This window comes from Cnephaeus nilssonii (assembly GCF_951640355.1).
Source record: "Cnephaeus nilssonii genome assembly, chromosome: 5".
Lineage (NCBI taxonomy): Eukaryota > Metazoa > Chordata > Mammalia > Chiroptera > Vespertilionidae > Cnephaeus > Cnephaeus nilssonii.
In genome coordinates, this window is record NC_137076.1 from 87,301,168 (window position 1) to 87,320,434 (window position 19,267).

Genomic DNA, 19,267 nt, shown 5'->3' on the forward strand with positions numbered 1-19,267 from the left:
ATATACTCCAGGGTGAAATTGTATGTCTCAATGCCTGCACATTTCCAAGGAGGGCACCAAAAGTACTTGACAGCGAGCGCGCTGAGGAAATCAGCAGCTGTTGAAGTCACCTCCTGTGGTCTTGCCAAATGTTTGAAAGGGAATATGCCTGCGTCCCTACGTGTGTGGGTGGGAAGGAGAGGGGGACCGCGTGGAGGGAGGTCCGGGTGCATGGTGAGGGGGTTGGAGTACCTGGATGGGGCGCTCTGCTGGCCTCCAAGCGCGCGCTTGTGTGTTGTTTACTTCTGTGTGTGCCCATGCCTTTCTGCTTCGCGGTGCTTCTGTGTTTGTCTCTGTGTTGGGCAGGGTGACTTTGCGCCTGTCGGCTTCGGCGCTCGCCAGGGTGTTTGTCGGTGCGCTGGACGGGTGTGTCTCCGTCGATGGTTGTGGTTCCGTATAAGCCCGAGCATGTCGGCCGGGGTGCAAGTGTGCCTGTCGGTGCGTGTCTCCCTGGGCACTCGCCTCTGTTTCCGAATGTGGGGGAGTGTCCGCGTACCGCCCTCCGACCTGAGATCTCAGTCCCCACAAGCGCCCAGGGCGCACAGGTAGCAGCCACCGAAGAGCCCAAAGCTCCTAGGTTGGCTGTAAGCGTGCCAGCCCCCGCGCCAGCCCTCCGGGGCCAGCCTGGGGAGCCAGGAGGGGTGGTGGCCCGCCCGCCTGACCGGAGTAGCTGGGCTCCGCCCGGGCCCGCCCCAGGAGGGGGCGGGAGAGGGGAGGGGAGGGGAGGGGCAGGAAGAGGTGGGGGCCTCGCCCCTTTGGAGAGGCCGGTGAGCCATTGGCGGAAAGTTCCCGCACGTCACCTGGGAGGCAGTTCCTCTAAAGTCCTGTGCACATAACGGGCAGCGCGCACTTGGAGGCGGCGGCTCTAGATCTCAGGCTGGGACTGACGGGCACCGCGAGCCCAGGGCACCCCACAAGCTGAGTGCAGGACGGGCTCCCACCACACCCACCCCACGGCGGCTGGATGAGGCTTCTAGGCGTCCCGTCGCTGGCCGCAGCGCCCAGCCGGAGGTCCGCCCTCTGAGGCGCGGCCAGTGCGCCCGCAGCCCTTGCGCTCACCTGCCAGCCTGCGCGCCATGGGGCAACCGGGGAACCGCACCGTCTTCTTGCTGGCGCCCAACGGAAGCCACGCACCGGGCCAAGACATCGCGCAGGAACGGGATGAGACGTGGGTGGTGGGCATGGCCATCCTCATGTCGCTCATCGTCCTGGCCATCGTGTTTGGAAACGTGCTGGTCATCACAGCCATTGCCAAGTTCGAGCGTCTGCAGACGGTCACCAACTACTTCATCACCTCCTTGGCCTGTGCTGACCTGGTCATGGGCCTGGCGGTGGTGCCCTTTGGGGCCAGCCACATCCTTATGAAAATGTGGACTTTTGGCAATTTCTGGTGCGAGTTTTGGACTTCCATTGACGTGCTGTGCGTCACGGCCAGCATTGAGACCCTGTGCGTGATCGCAGTGGATCGCTACTTCGCCATCACGTCACCCTTCAAGTACCAGAGCCTGCTGACCAAGAATAAGGCCCGGATGGTCATTCTGATGGTGTGGATCGTGTCAGGCCTTACCTCCTTCTTGCCCATCCAGATGCACTGGTACCGGGCCACCCACGACGAAGCCATCAAGTGCTATGCCAAAGATACCTGCTGCGACTTCTTCACGAACCAAGCGTATGCCATTGCCTCCTCCATCGTTTCCTTTTACCTGCCCCTGGTGGTCATGGTCTTCGTCTACTCCAGGGTCTTCCAGGTGGCCAAAAGGCAACTCCAGAGGATCGACAAATTCGAGGGCCGCTTCCATGCCCAGAACCTCAGCCAGGTGGAGGATGGGAGGGGCGGGCATGGACATCGCAGGTCCTCCAAGTTCTGCTTGAAGGAACACAAGGCCCTCAAGACTTTGGGCATCATCATGGGCACGTTCACCCTGTGCTGGCTGCCCTTTTTCATCGTCAACATTGTGCACGTGATCCAGGATAACCTCATCCCTAAGGACGTTTACATCCTCCTGAACTGGGTGGGCTACGTCAACTCGGCCTTCAACCCCCTTATCTACTGCCGGAGCCCAGATTTCAGGAGCGCCTTCCAGGAGCTTCTGTGCCTGCGCAGGTCTTCTCTGAAGGCCTATGGGAATGGCTACTCCAGCAGCAACGACAAGTCTGACTGCACAGGGGAGCCCAGTGGATATCACCCGGGACAGGAGAAAGACAGCAAACTGCTGTGTGAGGATGCCCCGGGCAGGGGAGACTTTGTGAACCGTCAAGGTACTGTGCCGAACGATAGCATAGATGCACAAGGGAGGAATTGTAGTACAAATGACTCGCTGCTCTAAGGCAGCTTTTCTACTTTTTCAGACCCCCTTCCCCGGCAAGACACTAAACAGACTATTTAACTTAAGTGTAATAAATTTAGAATGAAATTGTATAGAGATGTGCAGGAGGGAGAACATCCCTCTGCCCTTTTTTTTTTATTTTTGTAAGCTGTAAAAAAAAGAGAACACCTATTGGAGTGATTGTTTCTTGTACAGTTCAGTTCCTCTTTGCACGGAACGTGTCCGTTTATGTCTGCAGGGCTTCGGTCCCAGAGGACCTGGGGCTGCTATGTTTTGATGACTTTTCTGCGTATCTACCTCATCAGTCAAGTATTAGGGGTAATTTATTGCTGCTGGTAACGTGTATCTGAAGGAGACCTTCCTTCCTGCCCCCTTGGATGGAGGATCCGGAGTATCCTGGACCTGACAGCTGTGAACACGCTCCTCTTATTTGCTGAAACAGGGTGTTGTAGGCAGGCATTTCAGGGGTAGCTTCAGTTGTTTTCCTGAGCAAAGTCTAAAGTTTACAGTAAATAAATTGTTTGACCATGACTTCATTGCACCTGTTTCTCCAAAACCCCTTGACTGGAGTGTGCTTGCCTCCCCCCCACTGGAAACCACAGGTAACTATTTGTAATAATTGCCCGGTGACTTAATGTGGAATGGCACAGGAATGGCATGCCCTGATTGCTTAACCCTTTCGCTGGCTTTTGATTCTGTCGCCTGCAACCTCGGTCTCTCCTGATGCTAAGGGCCCCAGATCAGTTCCGCCTGCTCCCAGCCGAGCTCGTCTCGCTGGTCCTATGGTGATTACTCTTTGTTGTTACATCAGAAACACTGACTCATGGACATGGAGTTAGGAGCATCTGTCGTGTCCCTTCGTGCACCCCCACCACCCACCTTCTAGTTCTACTTGCTTAGTAGCTGCTTATATTTATTGTTTGGCTGTGTCTCAGAGTGGGGATCTTTGAGCTGCACCAGGGCTTGGCATTTGAGGGATAAGTCAGAAGTTAATGTAAAAAAAACAAACAAACAACTACTAAACTTCACCCTATAATTTCAAGGGAAACTGAAAGGACAGAGGTCAGAGGGAGAAAAGCTGGAAGCCACTTAGCTGATGAACACCCCATGACCTAGAAACAGGGTTCTAGCCCCTCCTCTTTCTTTACTTATGTCCCTTCTCCCTGACACTCTTCTCACTTTAAGATAAACCAAGATTTCTCAGCCTCAGCACTAGTCTTTGGACCAGGTAGTTGTCTGCGGTGGGGGAATGTCCTATTCATTGTCTGATGTTCAGCACCATCCCTGGCCCCTACCCATGAGATGCCAGGAACACCCTCTGAGTTGTGACAACCAAAAATGTCTCCAGACATTGCCAAAACCCCCTCGAGGGGTGAGATTGCCCCTGGGAGAGAGCCACGGATATAAGTCAAAAATCTAAACAGATTTCTAGATTCTGTCTGATTAAGCACTTTATTTTGTGCAGCCACAGGGAAGGATTTTTCATGGTTCACCGGTGAGTGACAGACCCTGGGCCAGTGCTCTGTTCACTCCATTCTGCTGCCTTCCGAGCGCACCTTCCAGCTGCCCAGATACTGACTATGGGCTGAACGGTTGGGGAGGGTTTATCAATGGAAGCCAGGCCTGGGAGCTGTTACTGCCTGTTTGTGGAGAGATAATGCTGTTAGAAGGCGCATGAGGGAAAATCACAAAAGTAAACACATTTCTTCTCTCACCCCCTTTCTATTTTTGCCTGTGTGTCTGAGCCAGGGCTTGGCCCAGGTTTGACCGGGTGGAGCGTCCTCCTTGGCAACGCTAGCCTGGAGATCAGCCTGCAGGGTTCATTGCCATTTCACTCGCTCATAAAGCTGATTCCACTTTTCTCTTCCCTTCTGTCCCAGCCACGGTCCCCAACCAGAAAAGCATTGGCCCCTTCGGCTTCCTGTCAGTTCAGTGAAGGGTGTCTGGGTGAGCACTGAGCTCTCGGGAGAAACTTGGGTGCCTATGATTTTGGAATGGACCGTGGAGAATTGGAGAGTGTCCGCCATTCAGCACCTTTACTCTTTCTCCAAAGGCTTTCCTACCTGTTATCACATTCTCCTCCTGCTCTGGGCCCCACACCCAGAGAGGCAGGCAGCTTCTCCAGCTACTCCCCACCCTCCTCGTAGCCTCACGGGATCTCGGACTTGGAAGAGCCCATAGAAAGCATTTGACATCGGCAGAGACCAAAAGCCTGCACGGGGGAATGACCTGCTCAAGGTAAGAAGCCAAGGACATGAAAGATGGGGCTACAGCCAGGGAACCCGGCTGTCAGGAGGTCCGGGAACTGGTGTATTCTGTCTGCCACATGCCTGTTGAATGCTGCCCTTACCCTCAATTGTGGAGGCTTTGACCTGGGGCTGTCGCATAGCAAATTCATTTCAGTGGGTGTGTTTGTTGCTTTTACACAAAATTATTAACACAAAATTCAGGCAATAAACAAACTATCTGCTGTAGGGACAAGAGAAAGAATGTTCTTTGACTCAGCAAGAGTCCTCAGCAGATATCGGTCAGCAATTAGGGAATTACACTAAAAATGCTTGTTTGGTTAGAGGAGCATCTGATGTAATGTCAGTTAAAAGTTCAGCCATGAATGTTAATTTAGATTCCCCAGTAAAAGGGAGTTCAGCCGTTTTCCTGTCCTTTTAAGAATACTTTAAGAATGTTGGTCAGCTTTAAGGGTCTTGACAAGCAGGAGCATCTAGGCATGTCGCAGTCCCTTGCTTTCTGCCCCCTTTGGTTTCGATTTGTTTCTTTTGGGGCAGGAATTTGCCAGTGTCCCTCTGTGCCTCTGTTTGCTGACAGGTTGGTTACATAAGGTCTGTGTTGGCTTCATGGTCATAAAGTTTTCTTTGTCTGGACAGCAAGTCCTCAGAGTCTGTCAAATGAGAACCTTATCCTGAGATGCAAGTTGACAGGTGTGCAAAGTGGCAGGACAGGGTGGGTCCTCCCCACATACACCCCCCCCCCACCTCCCCACTCCCAGATTGTTATTGGGGGAAGGAATCTGGGGAAAAGGAGCTTGGAAATAGGAACTGTCATTACAAGATGCTTAGAATCCGGTGAGCCTACTGCCAAAGGAAGCCTAGCCCAGAATCAGTTGGGGGCTAGTAATAGAGCATCTACTGTGTGCAGTACTAGAAAAATATAGGGTTCAGTCTCTGCCTCCTGTAGCATCATATTAATAATATTAGACAGATCCTTTGTATGGAATCTTGCTGAATGTTAGGGACTGTGCTAGGCACCTTTTTAGGCACTATGTCATCTTGACAGCCTTCTGATGTAGGTAGCATAATTGGCCTCATCTAACAAATGAGAAAACGGAGGCTCGGCAAGGTTAAGTAACTTTCCAAAGCCACACAGCTGGCCAGTGGCAGAGTCAGGACTGGAACCCAGGACCATGTGAGCCCAGCGCCCATGGAGCCCAGCACACATGCAAACCAGGAAGCAGCATGAGGCAGCTTGTCATCTGCGCCAGGACAAGTGTAAGAACTGGAAATGCAATACCTTGTTGAGAGAAGAGGGAGAGTGCTGTGGGTTGGGGCCCGGAGGAATGTTCCCTCCGGAGCATGTGACTGCATGGTTGCTGGGGACTGGGACAGGAAACCAATCACTGGCATGCCTAGTTCGCTTCTCTGAATCTTTGCTTTGTCTTTTCATCAGAGAATTAGTCCAAACTGAAAAGAGGATGTGAAACTTTTAAACAAGCACAGGGTAAAGCAGAAGCACAGCCCGCCTCGTGTCCTGGCAAATTCATTTTTGGTTCCAAGGCTGGGAAGGTCTCCTAAACTGAGCGCTTAGCTGAACCTTATGGAAAATGTGCAGGCCTACGTGGCCCTATAGGTGTGTTATCCATTCTGGGCAAGGGAGATAGGTGATCTGACAGCAAAGAGTAAGGAGGGTCAATGCACTTTGAATGAGACTTTTCATTGACAATTTAACGTACACTAAATTCAGCTCTGTACTAATCCCTACCTCACTGACTGTGCAAATATAATGTGAAAGAGGCATTTTTGACATACCTAAGAGAACAAACTTCCCAAGCACTTTCAAGAACTTGAGAAGTATGGGTGTCTTATGTATAATAGGAGCCAAGGTGAGGTGAAAAGAAGCCTGGATCTATAAAATGGCCTGTGCAGGTGGTCTCTAAGCTCTCTGAATATCTATATCTATAGCGATATCAAGATAGATAGATATAGATATGGCTATGGAAATGGAAATGGATATGGATATTGATATGGGTAGATATAGATATAGATATAGATATAGATATAGATATAGATATAGAGGCTAAGTAGAGACAGCAGTTTATATTTTTAATTAGAGTTGATGACATTTATCATATAAATAATGGTTGAATATCCTGGTGGAGGTCAGCCTGCAGAAAAAGACTATTGGTACATGATAACTGCCTTCAGATATTTTCAAACCATTGGAGGAAGAAGAGCTTTTTAGTTCTGTATGAAAATCAGAAGACAAGCAGAACCTCAGAGGAAGGTAGATTCCAGCTCAGGTGAAGGAAAGACTTTTCTAAGAGTGAAATAGGTTCCCTATCAGAATAGTGAGCCTCCTGTCATTGGGAGCATTCAAGGAAGCCCAAATAAAGTTCGGTGCAGGACGAAGCACACGGAGTTCCTGCGCTGAGCGGGAGCGGGACTAAGCTCCTTTCAAGTCTGTGAAGTCTATGTCCTTGAAAACAATAGACCTGAATGTTTTTAAAAAGTATTCAGACTGTTCCCTAATCCCAGCTACGCTGCTCCCAATTCAATGGGATTTCAGAGGTTTCACTGCATTCCTAAACAGGAAAACCTCCGAGGGAAATCAGGATCTCAACGGTCTTTGGCCCTGAAAAATCCAGAAATAGAGCAGGAAGGTTAAGCAGTTTTCCAAACTATTAGACCTTTTCATCAGCTGCTCTTCCCATGCCTTTTGCAAATGACCTACTAACTCCCAGAGAGAGACCAATGAGAGCTGCACAGTCCTGTCTGCAAAGGCTATTACATCCTTCCCCACCCTCGGAATCATTGCACTTCCTGTGGTCTTTCCGTCACCCTCACGGCCTGGAAGGAAGGGAGGCAGGTCCCTGGCCAGCACCAAGCACTTCAGAGCTCTCTGGTCTCAGAGCCTGAGACTTGGAGTCTGGCTTAGCCAGCTACTAATTGGGTGGGCAACCTCAGGCAGGTCACTTCCCTGCTCGAGGCCTGTCTCATCATCTCTAGTGAGAAATACCTGGGTTGACATCTGTAAGATTTCAGGAAGTCTTCAGTGCTGCGCATCTGGCTTCATTGCTTTTATTTTAAAAGCACTTTCTTTTCCTTATTAAAAAGGTACTAGAACTCATGGTAGAACATTTAAAAAATTATGAAAACACAAAATGAGCTCAATCACAGATAACGTTACCGGCTAGACACAGCCATCGTTGCCTGGGATGCGTGTGCTCCCAATCCTTGCCCTAAGCATGGCTATACAACGTGTATAAACATATTTTTTAATAAAAATGGAATTAGATTATTCATAGAATTTTCAATCCACCACGAATGCTTTTACATGCCTCGTTGTGTGTATTTTATGTATAATATGTTCCAGGTATGATAATTCCTACAGGTCTACTAGCCTAGCAGGAACAGTAGTCAGCAGTTTTGAATGATCACCCCCAGAGCATCTAGATTAAGAGATCTGAGCTGGGGCTCAAGAATCTGCATTTTTTTAAAAATATATTTTATTGATTTTTCACAGAGAGGAAGGGAGAGGGATAGAGAGCTAGAAACATCGATGAGAGAGAGACATCGACCAGCTGCCTCCTGCACACCCCCCCACCGGGGGATGTGCCCGCAACCAATGTACATGCCCTTGACTGGAATCGAACCTGGGACCTTCCAGTCCGCAGACTGACACTCTATCCACTGAGCCAAACTGGTCTCGGCAGAATCTGCATTTTATATCCCACACATGAGTGAAATCATATCGTTCTTAGCTTTTTTCTGACTGATTTATTTCACTTAGCACAATGTCCTCAAGGTCCATCCATGTTGTTGCAAATCTGAAATTCATGAACACAAACATCAGTGTGGTGGTTGCCAGATGAAAGGGGGTCGGGGGAGAGGGAGGTCCTAATATTAAGGCGACAGGAGAAGATTTGACTTTGGGTGGTGAGCACACAGTGGAATATACAGATCTTGTGTCATAGAAACCCACACCTGAAACTTACATATGTTCATGTTGACCAATGTCACCTCAATCAATTTAACAAATAAATACTGTATATATATTTTTTAAAATCTGCATTGTAGCAAGTTTGCCCGTTTTTTCCTACATGGGTGGTCCATGGACCACATTTTGAGGAACAGGCTGACAGAGATGCATTTTATAAGTTAAACAGAATGCTCCCTCCCCACCCCTTGCCGGTGGATGAAAAGATGTTTCTATACTTGTCTCTTTGAAAGCACACTCGCTGCACCTGGGCTCTGACTTTGAACACACGCTCTCGGCACCAGGGCAGGGCTCCCGCTGCCCTGTTATGTGCCGCTGTGCCGGCCTGTGGACCTGTGTTAACATCCTGTGGACCTGTGTTAACATCTATTCAAGTTATATGGTGACCCGTACCTACTGTTTGAAGAGTGCAACAGCGGGTCTCCATTCCATAGAGCACCTCTTGCGATCATAGTGGCTCATGATTACATTTGTCCCCGTCTTATCAGAAAGGAAACTGAAACTTAAAAGGAGTTAAGTTGTCGAAGATCACAGGACTCCCTGGAGCAGAGCCAGGTGCGCTGACCCAGAGCCCCTGTGCTCAGGGTCAGGTCAGAGAGGAGAGAGACCCTGCTGGGAGGACGTTTCTTACGGGTGCATGTTGGTGATTCTCCAGGGATTTTTCCAGAGAGGCCGGGTTAATTTCTGAGCTTGGGACTAAGGGGCAAGCCGATGCTGTTTAAGTAGGTTGTGGCTAAGTAGAAGCTGGGAAGCCAGGCTGCCCTGGGAGCTGGCAGCTCGGTGTCCTTCACCTGAGTCAGCTCAGCAGGACTGAGCTGCCCCTGGCAGGTCGGGGGCAGAGGAAGGCACCTGTACCCGCCCACGGCTTTGCGCTGAGTCAAATCACTGCTTTTGAGTCAGGAAACCCTTGACATCTGGGAATGGAGTGCTGTTCCCATTTCTCTGCCCAGGTCTGTGTCAACATCTCAGGTTTCACCTTAGAGATTATCAGGGTGGGATGGGCACTGAGCGGGCCCTTCACATGGGAGCCCGGGTGGCCAGAGGCGGGTCAGCCATGCGGTAGGACCGGGGCCAGGCGAGGACCATCTCGTCTGCTTGTTCCATTCTAATTTTTCCAGTGCTGCGAGGGGAAGACTGGGGTTGCTGAATGTGTTCATTTATCCAGGAAGCGAAAACGATTTGTGAAAATCACAGCAGCAACACCCATGACAAAGCAAAAGCGGAGTCCCGGGGAGCCCCTGTTTTCCTTCCCGCCCTCGCCATTACTGACCTTGCAGCCCGGGCCTTGTGTCCCAGAGCGCAGCTGCCCTTCCCGGGGAGTTGCCCTCACCATCCCCATTCTGTCTCCATTCTCCTGCCCACTTTTCTCTTTATAAAACGCCTATTAGATGTTTCTAAATATTGCAGACAAGCCTGCTTTGTTTGGTTTGTTTTGTTTTGTTGGAGAGGTACTCACTGTTCTCGTGAGTTGTATTGCACCCATAAGGCTGTTTTGCCCACAAAAGTCAGGCTCCCTTGCTGGTTTACGTTCCCACCGTGTTTCTCTAGAAATCCAGCGGCTCACCTCGCTCCCTCCGCCCGAGAGAACGGCGGCTCAGGCTCCAGGGCCCTGGTGGCCAGCCTTAGACATCTCTTCCTAAAGGACCGTGGGAGGGCTAGTGGGGTCAGTTTTGGTGTGAATCTCCTGACAGTATTTTATTTTACTGCAGTGGGTCCCAAACCTGGCAGAGCCCCAGCAGTGATTGGGGGGAAATTCGGAGAAAATGCACATTCCTGATGCCCCTCCCCCTCTCCCTGCACCCTCCATCCCCCACCTCCCGCCCCTGAGATTCTGATCTAACAGGCTGTGGTTGAGGGCCAGCGATTGGGTTTTGCCACAATTTCCTCTAGAGGAGGTGAGTCAGGTGCTCTGAGGATCGCATTCGGGGACCTAGAAATCACACCATCTTCCCCTTCCCACCCTTCCCTGCTCAAGAGGATGTAGGATGTAGGCATGGAAAACATGATCCCGCACAGCTGCGTGCATTCACCAAAATAATGCTGCTGCAAATCAACGGAATTCTAATTTTCCTGTTATCAAGTAAAACAATGTAGATGAAAACAATTTAAAAACACAGCGTGACGAGAGAGAAGGAAGGTGATAATCAAGAGCCTTGAGCAATCAGGCACTTGATTACAAATGTGTTTTGTGACAACAGTTATGCCTCCCAATAGCATCATTGTCACATGGTCCCAGAGCCTCTGACTGAAGACCAGGAAGGAGCAGCCCAGGAAGAGAGGGGGATGTTGCTCCAGGATGGGCTCCTTGTCCAGTGCTCCTTGCTCCTGGACACTCTGCCTTGGTCAAGTCAGATCACACTGAGGTCTATGTGAATCAATTTGCCTAATGTACACAACCTGCCTACTTCAAAATCTGAAGGGGACCCGCCCAGCTGCAGAGAAGAGTATGACTCATACATATACATACACCTCCCAAATAAACACATGGCACACACACAGACTCGGTCATTGATGCCAACACCCATATCGACATAAATACCCACGTGCAATTTCACATACATGTATGTTCACTTGGAGGTTCTTCTGTGTCTACTTCCATACGAATATGCACATCCCTAGAGGACACAGATACACTCGGGTCTAATCATTCTTCCTTAGATAAATACACACACAGGGGTTCCCAAGCACACTTCCGTGTGCTCCAAGTCAGCAAACATGCCATGTGTAGTAGTCATGGTCCCACTGCTACCTCAGTGCTACGTAAGGGCAGGCTCATACACTGACCCCTCTTCCTGGGTAAGTATATAAACCCTCAATTCAATGCATGTCCACTGTATTCTTCCTGAGTCTGTGCGTAATGGAGAGAGATGTTTTGAAAAATCATGCAAAGTTGCAACTGGGATAGGTGCGAAGAAGGAGATACAGGTGTTTTGGGGACATCTGAGATGGAGAGCTCAGTAAAGGTTCTCCCGGAGGGGTCCGGTTTTGGCCGAGAGCTAAGGAAGGCTAGATCATTTCTAGAGAAAGAGAGAAGAATGTGCCACTCAGGGAGAAAGGCACGTGCAAAGGTCCTGTGCTGAAAGGAAACCTCTCATAATAAGAAGTTCTAAGAGAAGGTCAGTGCAGCTGGTGTGCAGAGGGAGAGCATAGCAGGTGCAGGGTGAAGCTGCCAAAGGGGGCAGGGGCCACACCTGAAGGGCCTTGAGGCCCCATTTAGGTGTTTATCCTGAGAGCATTTAGGAGCCACCGCTCTGTTTATAGCAGAGATCCGATTTGAACTTGGAGACGATCTCTGAAAGCAGGCCCACTCATACAAAAGCATTCTTGGGTAGCTTGGTGCACACATATGGGCTCACAGCACACTGTGTGTTTCTTAGAAATGCATGCTTACATATGAGTGTTCACTTGCAAATGCTGCCTCAGTGAACACACCCGTATGGATCGTACACATGGTGTATGTAAATCCAGTGGGCGCTGGGAGGCGGGCAGACACCCTCCTCACAGGGCACCATCAGAACTAGGCTTGTCCTTGGCGAGGGATGGGGAAGTGGCGCATCAGAGCCGAGCCCTCTGACTTTGGAGCCTTGGGCTTTGCGGCTTGGCCTCATGCGTGAGCCTCCAGCTCTGCTCCCCCTCCTCTCGGCTCAGAGCACCCAGTGACAAGGTGGGGTTTCTTCCAGAACACGATCATTGACTATTCTTGGCCCCGGCAAGGAGGGGAGGATGGGCAGGTCGGGTTGCATAAAGATTGCCTTGTGCCTTCCCAGAGTTGTAAGCAGAACCTCTGCCCAGCTCCAAGCCCCGGGTGCTCTTTGCAGAGAGTTGGCAATAGAGAGAAGTAAACAGAAGGATGGGAATCAGAGGTCTGTGGGTCCTGGTGGGGACCGTGTGGGGCTGGAAGTAGTATGTTCCATAAGGGACCACTGCGGGGAATGTGACACTGGAGGAAGGAACAGACAAAGCCCGCAGGAAAGCCCTCTTCAGGCCCGAGGTCTGACTCGGTCCCCTGCTGCCTTGGCTCAGCAGACTCTCGTACACACATGTTTACGCATTAACGAATTTCCCTCCAGTGGGTGTAGCATCTCACGCAAAGGAAGTAGCAAGTCACTTAGCAGCCACACGCCCTGCCTTATTTTCCCTCCAATGCATTAGAACTACACTTGTGTACATTTGGCTCCTGTGCACCAGCAAAGCCAGCAAGGGCCTGGGCCAGGCCAGAAACAGACTCAGGGAGATCAATAGGGACATTCAGGCTCACCTGCGGCCTTACATCTCGGGGCCATAAAGATGTTCCCAAGTGGATTTGCATAGTCCAAAGACTCCTGCCCACGGAGAATGTATGTCTTTAAGTGTGCCTTGGCAAATGTTTTCTTCCATGATGAAAAGGAATTATATAATGTAATGTGAAGCTCTTCTTTATTTTGCTTCAGGCTGTGCAAGGAACATCTTTCTTTGCTCCCAGTTGGGTGCTCTTTTGTGCTCTCTTGGCAGCAACCTGCCAGATCCATCGAGCGCTGAGGGCTGGAGCACTGTGCCCAAGGGGACACTGTGTTGTAACTCTCCCTCGCATTGATCCAGCTCTTGGCCATTCACAGAGGGCTTTTAAATCTGCCATCTTATCCAATCCTCACAAATCTGAGGTCAGCCTGGCTGTTCCCATTTCACAGACAAAAAGACTGAGGTTAAAAGACTTGCCTAAGGGCATGGATTGGCCCTTGAACTTAGATCTTTATACTTATCCCCAGGAAGCAGCACAAGTTGGACTGCACTCTGCTACCCTCCTGGAACCCAGGGCTCTCCTTGCTGCACTTCTCTGCATTTTATCTATAAATAAACTAGATGCCCGGTGCACAAAATTTGTGCACGGGTAGGGTTCCTAGGCCTGGCCGGTGATCAGGGCCAATAGGGGCCTTCCGGCTGCCAGCCAAGCCCTCCCCTCCCCAGCTGCGGGCTGCTGGCCAGGGCCTTGCTTCATTCCGTGCCACCCCCTGGTGGTCATTGCACATCATAGCAAGTGATCTGCTGGGCGAACTCCCGAGGGGACACTTTACATATTAGCCTTTTATATATATATAGATTCAGGGTTAACACCCCCCCCCGCCCCCATACACACACACACACACATTCCCAGCACTGAAGCCACAGCTGCCAAGCTGCAGATAAATAATCTCCTGCTCCAGGGACAGTCCCCAGGATGCTTTCAATATTGACAAGCCCCAAGCGTGGGTGAGCTCATGTTAGGAGGGGGCAGCATCCAGTTCTATCAACTATGTCTTAGAGCAAAAACTCCAAGTCTTTCTGGCCCCACGTGCCAGACACCAGATGCACGTTCACCGGGTCAGAGTGATGGGATGCTGTGTCCTGCTTCCTATACCTGCCCCACCACTGAGACTGCCCTTGTTCACGTTGCCTGACTCCTCTGGATCAGGATGTTTCTGTGGGAAGACCTGGTGTGATCTGTCCCACTCCCACACCCACTGGGCACAGGCCAGCCTGCTGCAAAGGGCCAAGTTCCACACCTCGATAAAAACTGCAGGCTCCCAGAGGTATTTCAGCTTCTGGAAAACGGCTCGTGTTTGGCTGAAATGTTTTATTTTAGTCATAGCAATTAGATGTTCTTGTTTTGCACACGCATCTTCCAACGGAATTGGCTTTGACACAGGTGAGCAGGATTTAATGGGTCTGGGAAAACGTGGGATAGATGACAAATCCCAACCGTGAGGAAAACTCCCATGGGCAAACTCTCCTTTTCGGAGCATCAGCTTATCTGGTTTGCTTCGCTTTCCAAAGTGTGAGTAAGTCATTAATTCATTTATTCAAAGATCTTTGAACACGTACATATGCAGGCACCTGTGCCGGCTACCAGAGGTACAGCCATGACCAAGGTAAACATGGTTGGTCCCTATTTTTTTAAGCTTCTTACAGTCGAGTGGAGAAGACAGACAATATAAGGGGATTATAAATGATGTTTGGATCAAGCTCCCTAATACCAACACCAGAGAAACTTAAATATACTAATGAACAGGGGTGAGGGAGGGGAAATTGGTTTCTGGATGTAGCCAGTGGGTCCAGAAAGCTATCTGGTACCTGTCAACCGCAGACTGGCCACTAACCATTCATAACAATATTACTATTTTCCTTTTAAAAACATGACGGGGGAAAAAATGGAATTGTAGGTGGCTCCCAAGGTCATCAATTGTCTCAGTCGTAGTCCACCCCTGGGCTACTGTGTCCAGTTCTCAGGGAAACACATCTTTGCAGGGAAGAAGGGCATTTGGGCCCTTCTAGGCTTGCCAGATTTAGCAAATAAAAATACAGGCCCTCCAGTTCAATTCGTATTTCAGATAAGCAACGAGTTCTTTTATCATGTAAGTATGTTCTGAATATTACATGGAAGATACATATACACCCCCTCCCACCCCCCAAAAAAGATCGTTTATCTGAAATTCAGTTTAAATGGGCATCCTGTATTTTAATCTGACGCCCCTACTAGGGAACAGAAGCTAAGATTCTGAAAAAACCCAACACTTCATCCTGAAATAAATAGTTGAAGGAGCCTTTTTAGCTTGGAGACAATGATAGAAAGAACCTGGATTTGTGTAGGGAAGCATTTCCCAAACAGCATTTCTAACGCTCTATATGGAAAACAATAAGGTACATTTGGAGAAAAAAATAAATAGTGTGGGAGGTCAAACACTCGAGAAACGTTGCACGTCCAGTATTTTCTGCTGCAGCTCCCACTCTGCACAGCATAGTAACAGTTGTGAACAAACAGTCTTGCAGGAAACGTACCTGTTTGACCCGCTTTAACCTAGCATGCCCACAGAATGCTATTTATGGGCTTTTGTCTGTTTGTGTTGATGTGTTTGTTTAGAGAGGACACCTATTAACGGCGGGCAAACTTCTTACTCTGCTCAGCACCCTTGGCGGGACCCCGGCATAAAAAGTGAAAGTTGTCTTCAGACGATCCCGAGTGCTGCTGGGAGGAAACCCGTTGAGCTTTTGCAAACCAAAGGGCAGACCTGGACCCAACGCACAGGCACATCTGGGCAACAGACGAACACTAGAACTTTCTAAACATTACAATAGTCTGCAAGGTCATCTGCTTCCTGTTCCTGGAGACATTAAAGCAGAAACGCAATGCCATCGGGGCCACTAGAGGAAATTCCTGCCCCGTGTAGGACATTCTCAGGGCCTGCTCTGAAAGGTGTGAACACATAAAACACAAAGGGGCTTCCTCCAGCAAGCTTTCTTTAAAACTATGTCCCGGGCTCCATTTCTCTTCTGTAGTTTGCTTTCGCTCTTACTGTGTTCCCTTCAGAGCTATGGACCGAACCCCTCAAGGTCAGTCCTTGCCAGCAAATGATCTTTGCTCTGCTCTGGGCCTCTTCATAGCCAGGTCCACCACCGTGGGTCTTGGCTGCTAGGAATCCCACCCTGAGCCTCTAGGTGGGGCTTATAAACCTCAGATGCAACAGGGAGCTCACAGCTGAGCTTAGCAGCCCAGAGAAGGGTGGGGTCTGAGAAACCTGGCCCCACAGTCCTCTAGGCTTGTGAGACCTGCCCTCCCCAACCACACAGTGTCCACAGTGGAGTCCAGATCACCACGTAGCTGAGGCACGTGGCATAACAGAAGTGAGCAGAAGGCCAGATCCCAACTCTGCTACCTTCCTGAGTCTATGACCCGGACACATTTCTATAGTATATTTCTCTCTGGAAAAAAAGAAAAGAGAAGTGATACACTGTATCAGAGTCTTATGAAAATTAAAAGAGATTAAAAGTACATAACAGACCCAGCAGAGTGGACATTCAGGAAATGTTTATTTAATGGATGATTGTGACCATGACAGCAAAAACTGTCCAAGAAGGTAAAGCTCTTCTTTAGAAGTTCACTGATTAGCGTGCCAAGATGTCAGGCCCCTGCCAAGGCCATAAGCTGGAGACCGTCTAGCTCTCTATCCCCGTTCCTTTCAAGACTCTGTGCCTGAGAACAGAAAGTAAGGCATGTGCTGCCCTAGCCAGTTTGGCTCAGTGGATAGAGCGTTGGCCTGCAGACTGAAGGGTCCCGGGTTCAATTCTGACCAAGGGCACATGCCCAGGTTGTGGGCTTGATCCCCAGTGGGGGTCATGCAGGAGGCAGCCAATCAATGATCCTCTCTCATCATTGATGTTTCTATCTCTCTCTCCTTCTCCCTTCCTCTCTGAAATCAATAATAATATATTTTAAAAAAATAGAGTAAGGCATGTGTAGAAAGAGCACTGGCCCCGCGTGGCCCGGTTCTGGATTTCAGTAGCTGCAGCCTCATCCATTCTGGACCCCCGTCCTCATCTGTGAGACAAAGGGGTTGGACTAGAGTTGCTTCTAGCTTCTGTGAACTATGCCTTTGAATTGGGGTGGTAAATGCAGATATTTAAGTAATATTAAGGGTCCATAGTACTTAATGGGGAAAAAAAGACCTCACCAAACTAAAGCAGCATGTGTGTGTGTGTGTGTGTGTGTGTGTGTGTACATGGCAACACACAATATACAAGGGGACTTGAAATCACCTCAATTGCCCCCTGTGGTTGTGCCTGAATACAGGTTTGGCAAATAAAGAGTTGGACCCAGACTGAAGGCGTGAGATGAGCCCTGGCCTCCGAATGGGAAGAGCGGGGTCCGAGTCCCAGCCCTGACTCTGTGGGCAGAGCTCCCTCCCTGTCTCTGGGGGGTGGCACCGTCCCTCCCCATTTTCACCTGAGGGGCTTGGTCCCAGCATCTCCAGGCGCCGTGTCTTGGGAAAGAGCCTCTGATCTATTTTCGTTGGATGTGCATGCTCTCCAGGAGGATTACCATCGGGCTGACTCAACCCCGGCTTACTCCTTTTGTCTGATCGCTCTGCTTTCGTAAGGCAAGCTCCGCAGCCAATTTTAGCCCTTCTTGGATTAAGGGAGTGTCCAAATGAAGGTACTGGAGCATTTGTCACGGTTTCTGCCCGGGATGCTGGCCTCCCCCTCCCCACCCCACCCCACCCCGACGCTCCCTTCCATCTGGCACAGGCACAGCCCTCCTGCTCCGTGGATGACACGCTAAGTCGAGTCTGGTTTTCACATTAGCTGAGAGGAGGCCCTGAAGTCAGAAATCCTTGGCACATGAGTCATTTGGTCTCTTTGTGCCTTATTTCCCCAACTACGAGCAGGCGGAGCTCGCACTCTGTCTCCCTGTGTGCGCCCCCCCCCCCCCCCCCGCAGAGGTGGGCTCGTGCGCCCAGGGGGATTCTCCAGTAAAACAAGGTGTCTCTCTGTCTCTCCGCTCCCACACCTGGCCCCCTCCAGACCTCGGCAGCACCGCCCGCGTGCACTTGCTCACACGCAGAAGTCAGCCTTGCTGAAGAGCCTTCCGTGGCTCCCTATTGCCTTCAGGACAATGGCCTCAGCAGGTGAGTTCGCAGGAAGCGCAGAGGAAACTCACTGCAAGAACGACACTGCCCACTCCCCACAGACCCCTGCAGGCACTGTGTACCTCACGGGGGCCTCCCAGGCGCAAAGCGGTACGCTGGCGATAAACAGAGACAGAAGGCTTGGGCCCTGTGCTTTAAGAAGCTTATACATTTTTCACAAAACAGGTCAACAGGTACACAAAAATAAGGTTTATTTTAATGTTTAAGTACTGGAAGTGCTCTTAGAAATCACTGACCTTGCCCAACTGCCTCTCATAGTGGAAGCTGATGTCCCAGGATTGGCAAATTATAAAGAAAAACTTGTCTCATGAGAGGTCTCCCTGCTTCTACTCTGCCTCCACCACCAGGAGCCCCTCTGCACTCTGCAGCCAGAGCCATCTGTCTGAGCAGCGTGTGACCTGGTCACTCCCACGGGAAAGCTTCCTGTGGCCCCCACTGGCCTACAATAGAAGCCAAAGGTCTTCCCAGACCCGTAGTGCCCAGGGTGGTCAGGTCCATGCAGCCTGGCTGTTCCCTGTGATGAGAATGTCCTTCAGTTTCAGGACTAATGGCCCCTGAGGGCTGCCCTCCCTGACCATGCAAGGCAGGTGCACGGCCCCCTCACTCCCTTCCCATCACCCTGATTGGCTGTGTTCACGGCACATAGTACCATCCACATCCTCTTGTTTACTGACTTCTCTTCTTCCTTATCTGGGTCAACTTACTAGAGGCTAAGCTGCAGGAGGGCTGAGATTTGCCTCTATCACTAGCAGCTACAACATACTTGGCTCATAGTTGACACAAGAAATATTTGCTGAATGACTAAACCAAGAAATGAATACATATCACTGGAAATTTGAAAATATAGAATAGCATAAAGAAGCAAATAAAGTCACTCATACTTCCTCCTTCTGGATATTACTTCTGTTAATATTTTGAGGTATTTTTCAGGTCTTTTTTAATGTATATGTATGATGTATAGTGTGTATTTAACAAAAATTAAGATTATGTTAAATTATGGTTTGTATCCTGCTTTTTTCACTTATTATATTATATCACCACATGTTGTAAAATAATCTTTTAAAATACCATTTTAAGTGCTGCATACAATTTCATATGAATGTAATAAAATTAATTTAAGCATTTCCCTATTGTTGGACATTGATAACTTAATTTTATCTTCTAATTGATCTACTCCCTGCCCAAACCATTCTAATAAAATTTGGGTTTTAAGATACTTCTGGTAACTGTTCCTCA

General features: G+C 49.7%; 1 protein-coding gene across 3 annotated transcripts; it reads left to right on the top strand.

The window, feature by feature from the left end:
• Nucleotides 1–881: 881 nt before the first annotated feature.
• ADRB2 (adrenoceptor beta 2) lies at nucleotides 882–19,052 on the top strand. 3 transcript variants are annotated; one of them, XM_079770996.1, is made up of 3 exons: nucleotides 882–2,968; nucleotides 4,420–4,604; nucleotides 17,176–19,052. In XM_079770996.1, the coding sequence occupies exon 1, from the start codon at nucleotides 1,116–1,118 to the stop codon at nucleotides 2,364–2,366; it is 1,251 nt and encodes a 416-aa protein (XP_079627122.1). In that variant the 5' UTR covers nucleotides 882–1,115; the 3' UTR covers nucleotides 2,367–2,968; nucleotides 4,420–4,604; nucleotides 17,176–19,052. The 3 variants fall into 3 exon arrangements, with proteins under 3 accessions (XP_079627122.1, XP_079627121.1, XP_079627123.1); XM_079770995.1 differs by having other exon boundaries at nucleotides 882–4,604; XM_079770997.1 differs by having other exon boundaries at nucleotides 882–4,604; nucleotides 17,907–19,052.
• Nucleotides 19,053–19,267: the final 215 nt, after the last annotated feature.

Coding starts and splice junctions, on each gene's coding strand:
- ADRB2 (XM_079770995.1), top strand. CDS start 1,116: ATGGGGCAACCGGGGAACCGCACCGTCTTCTTGCTGGCGCCCAACGGA.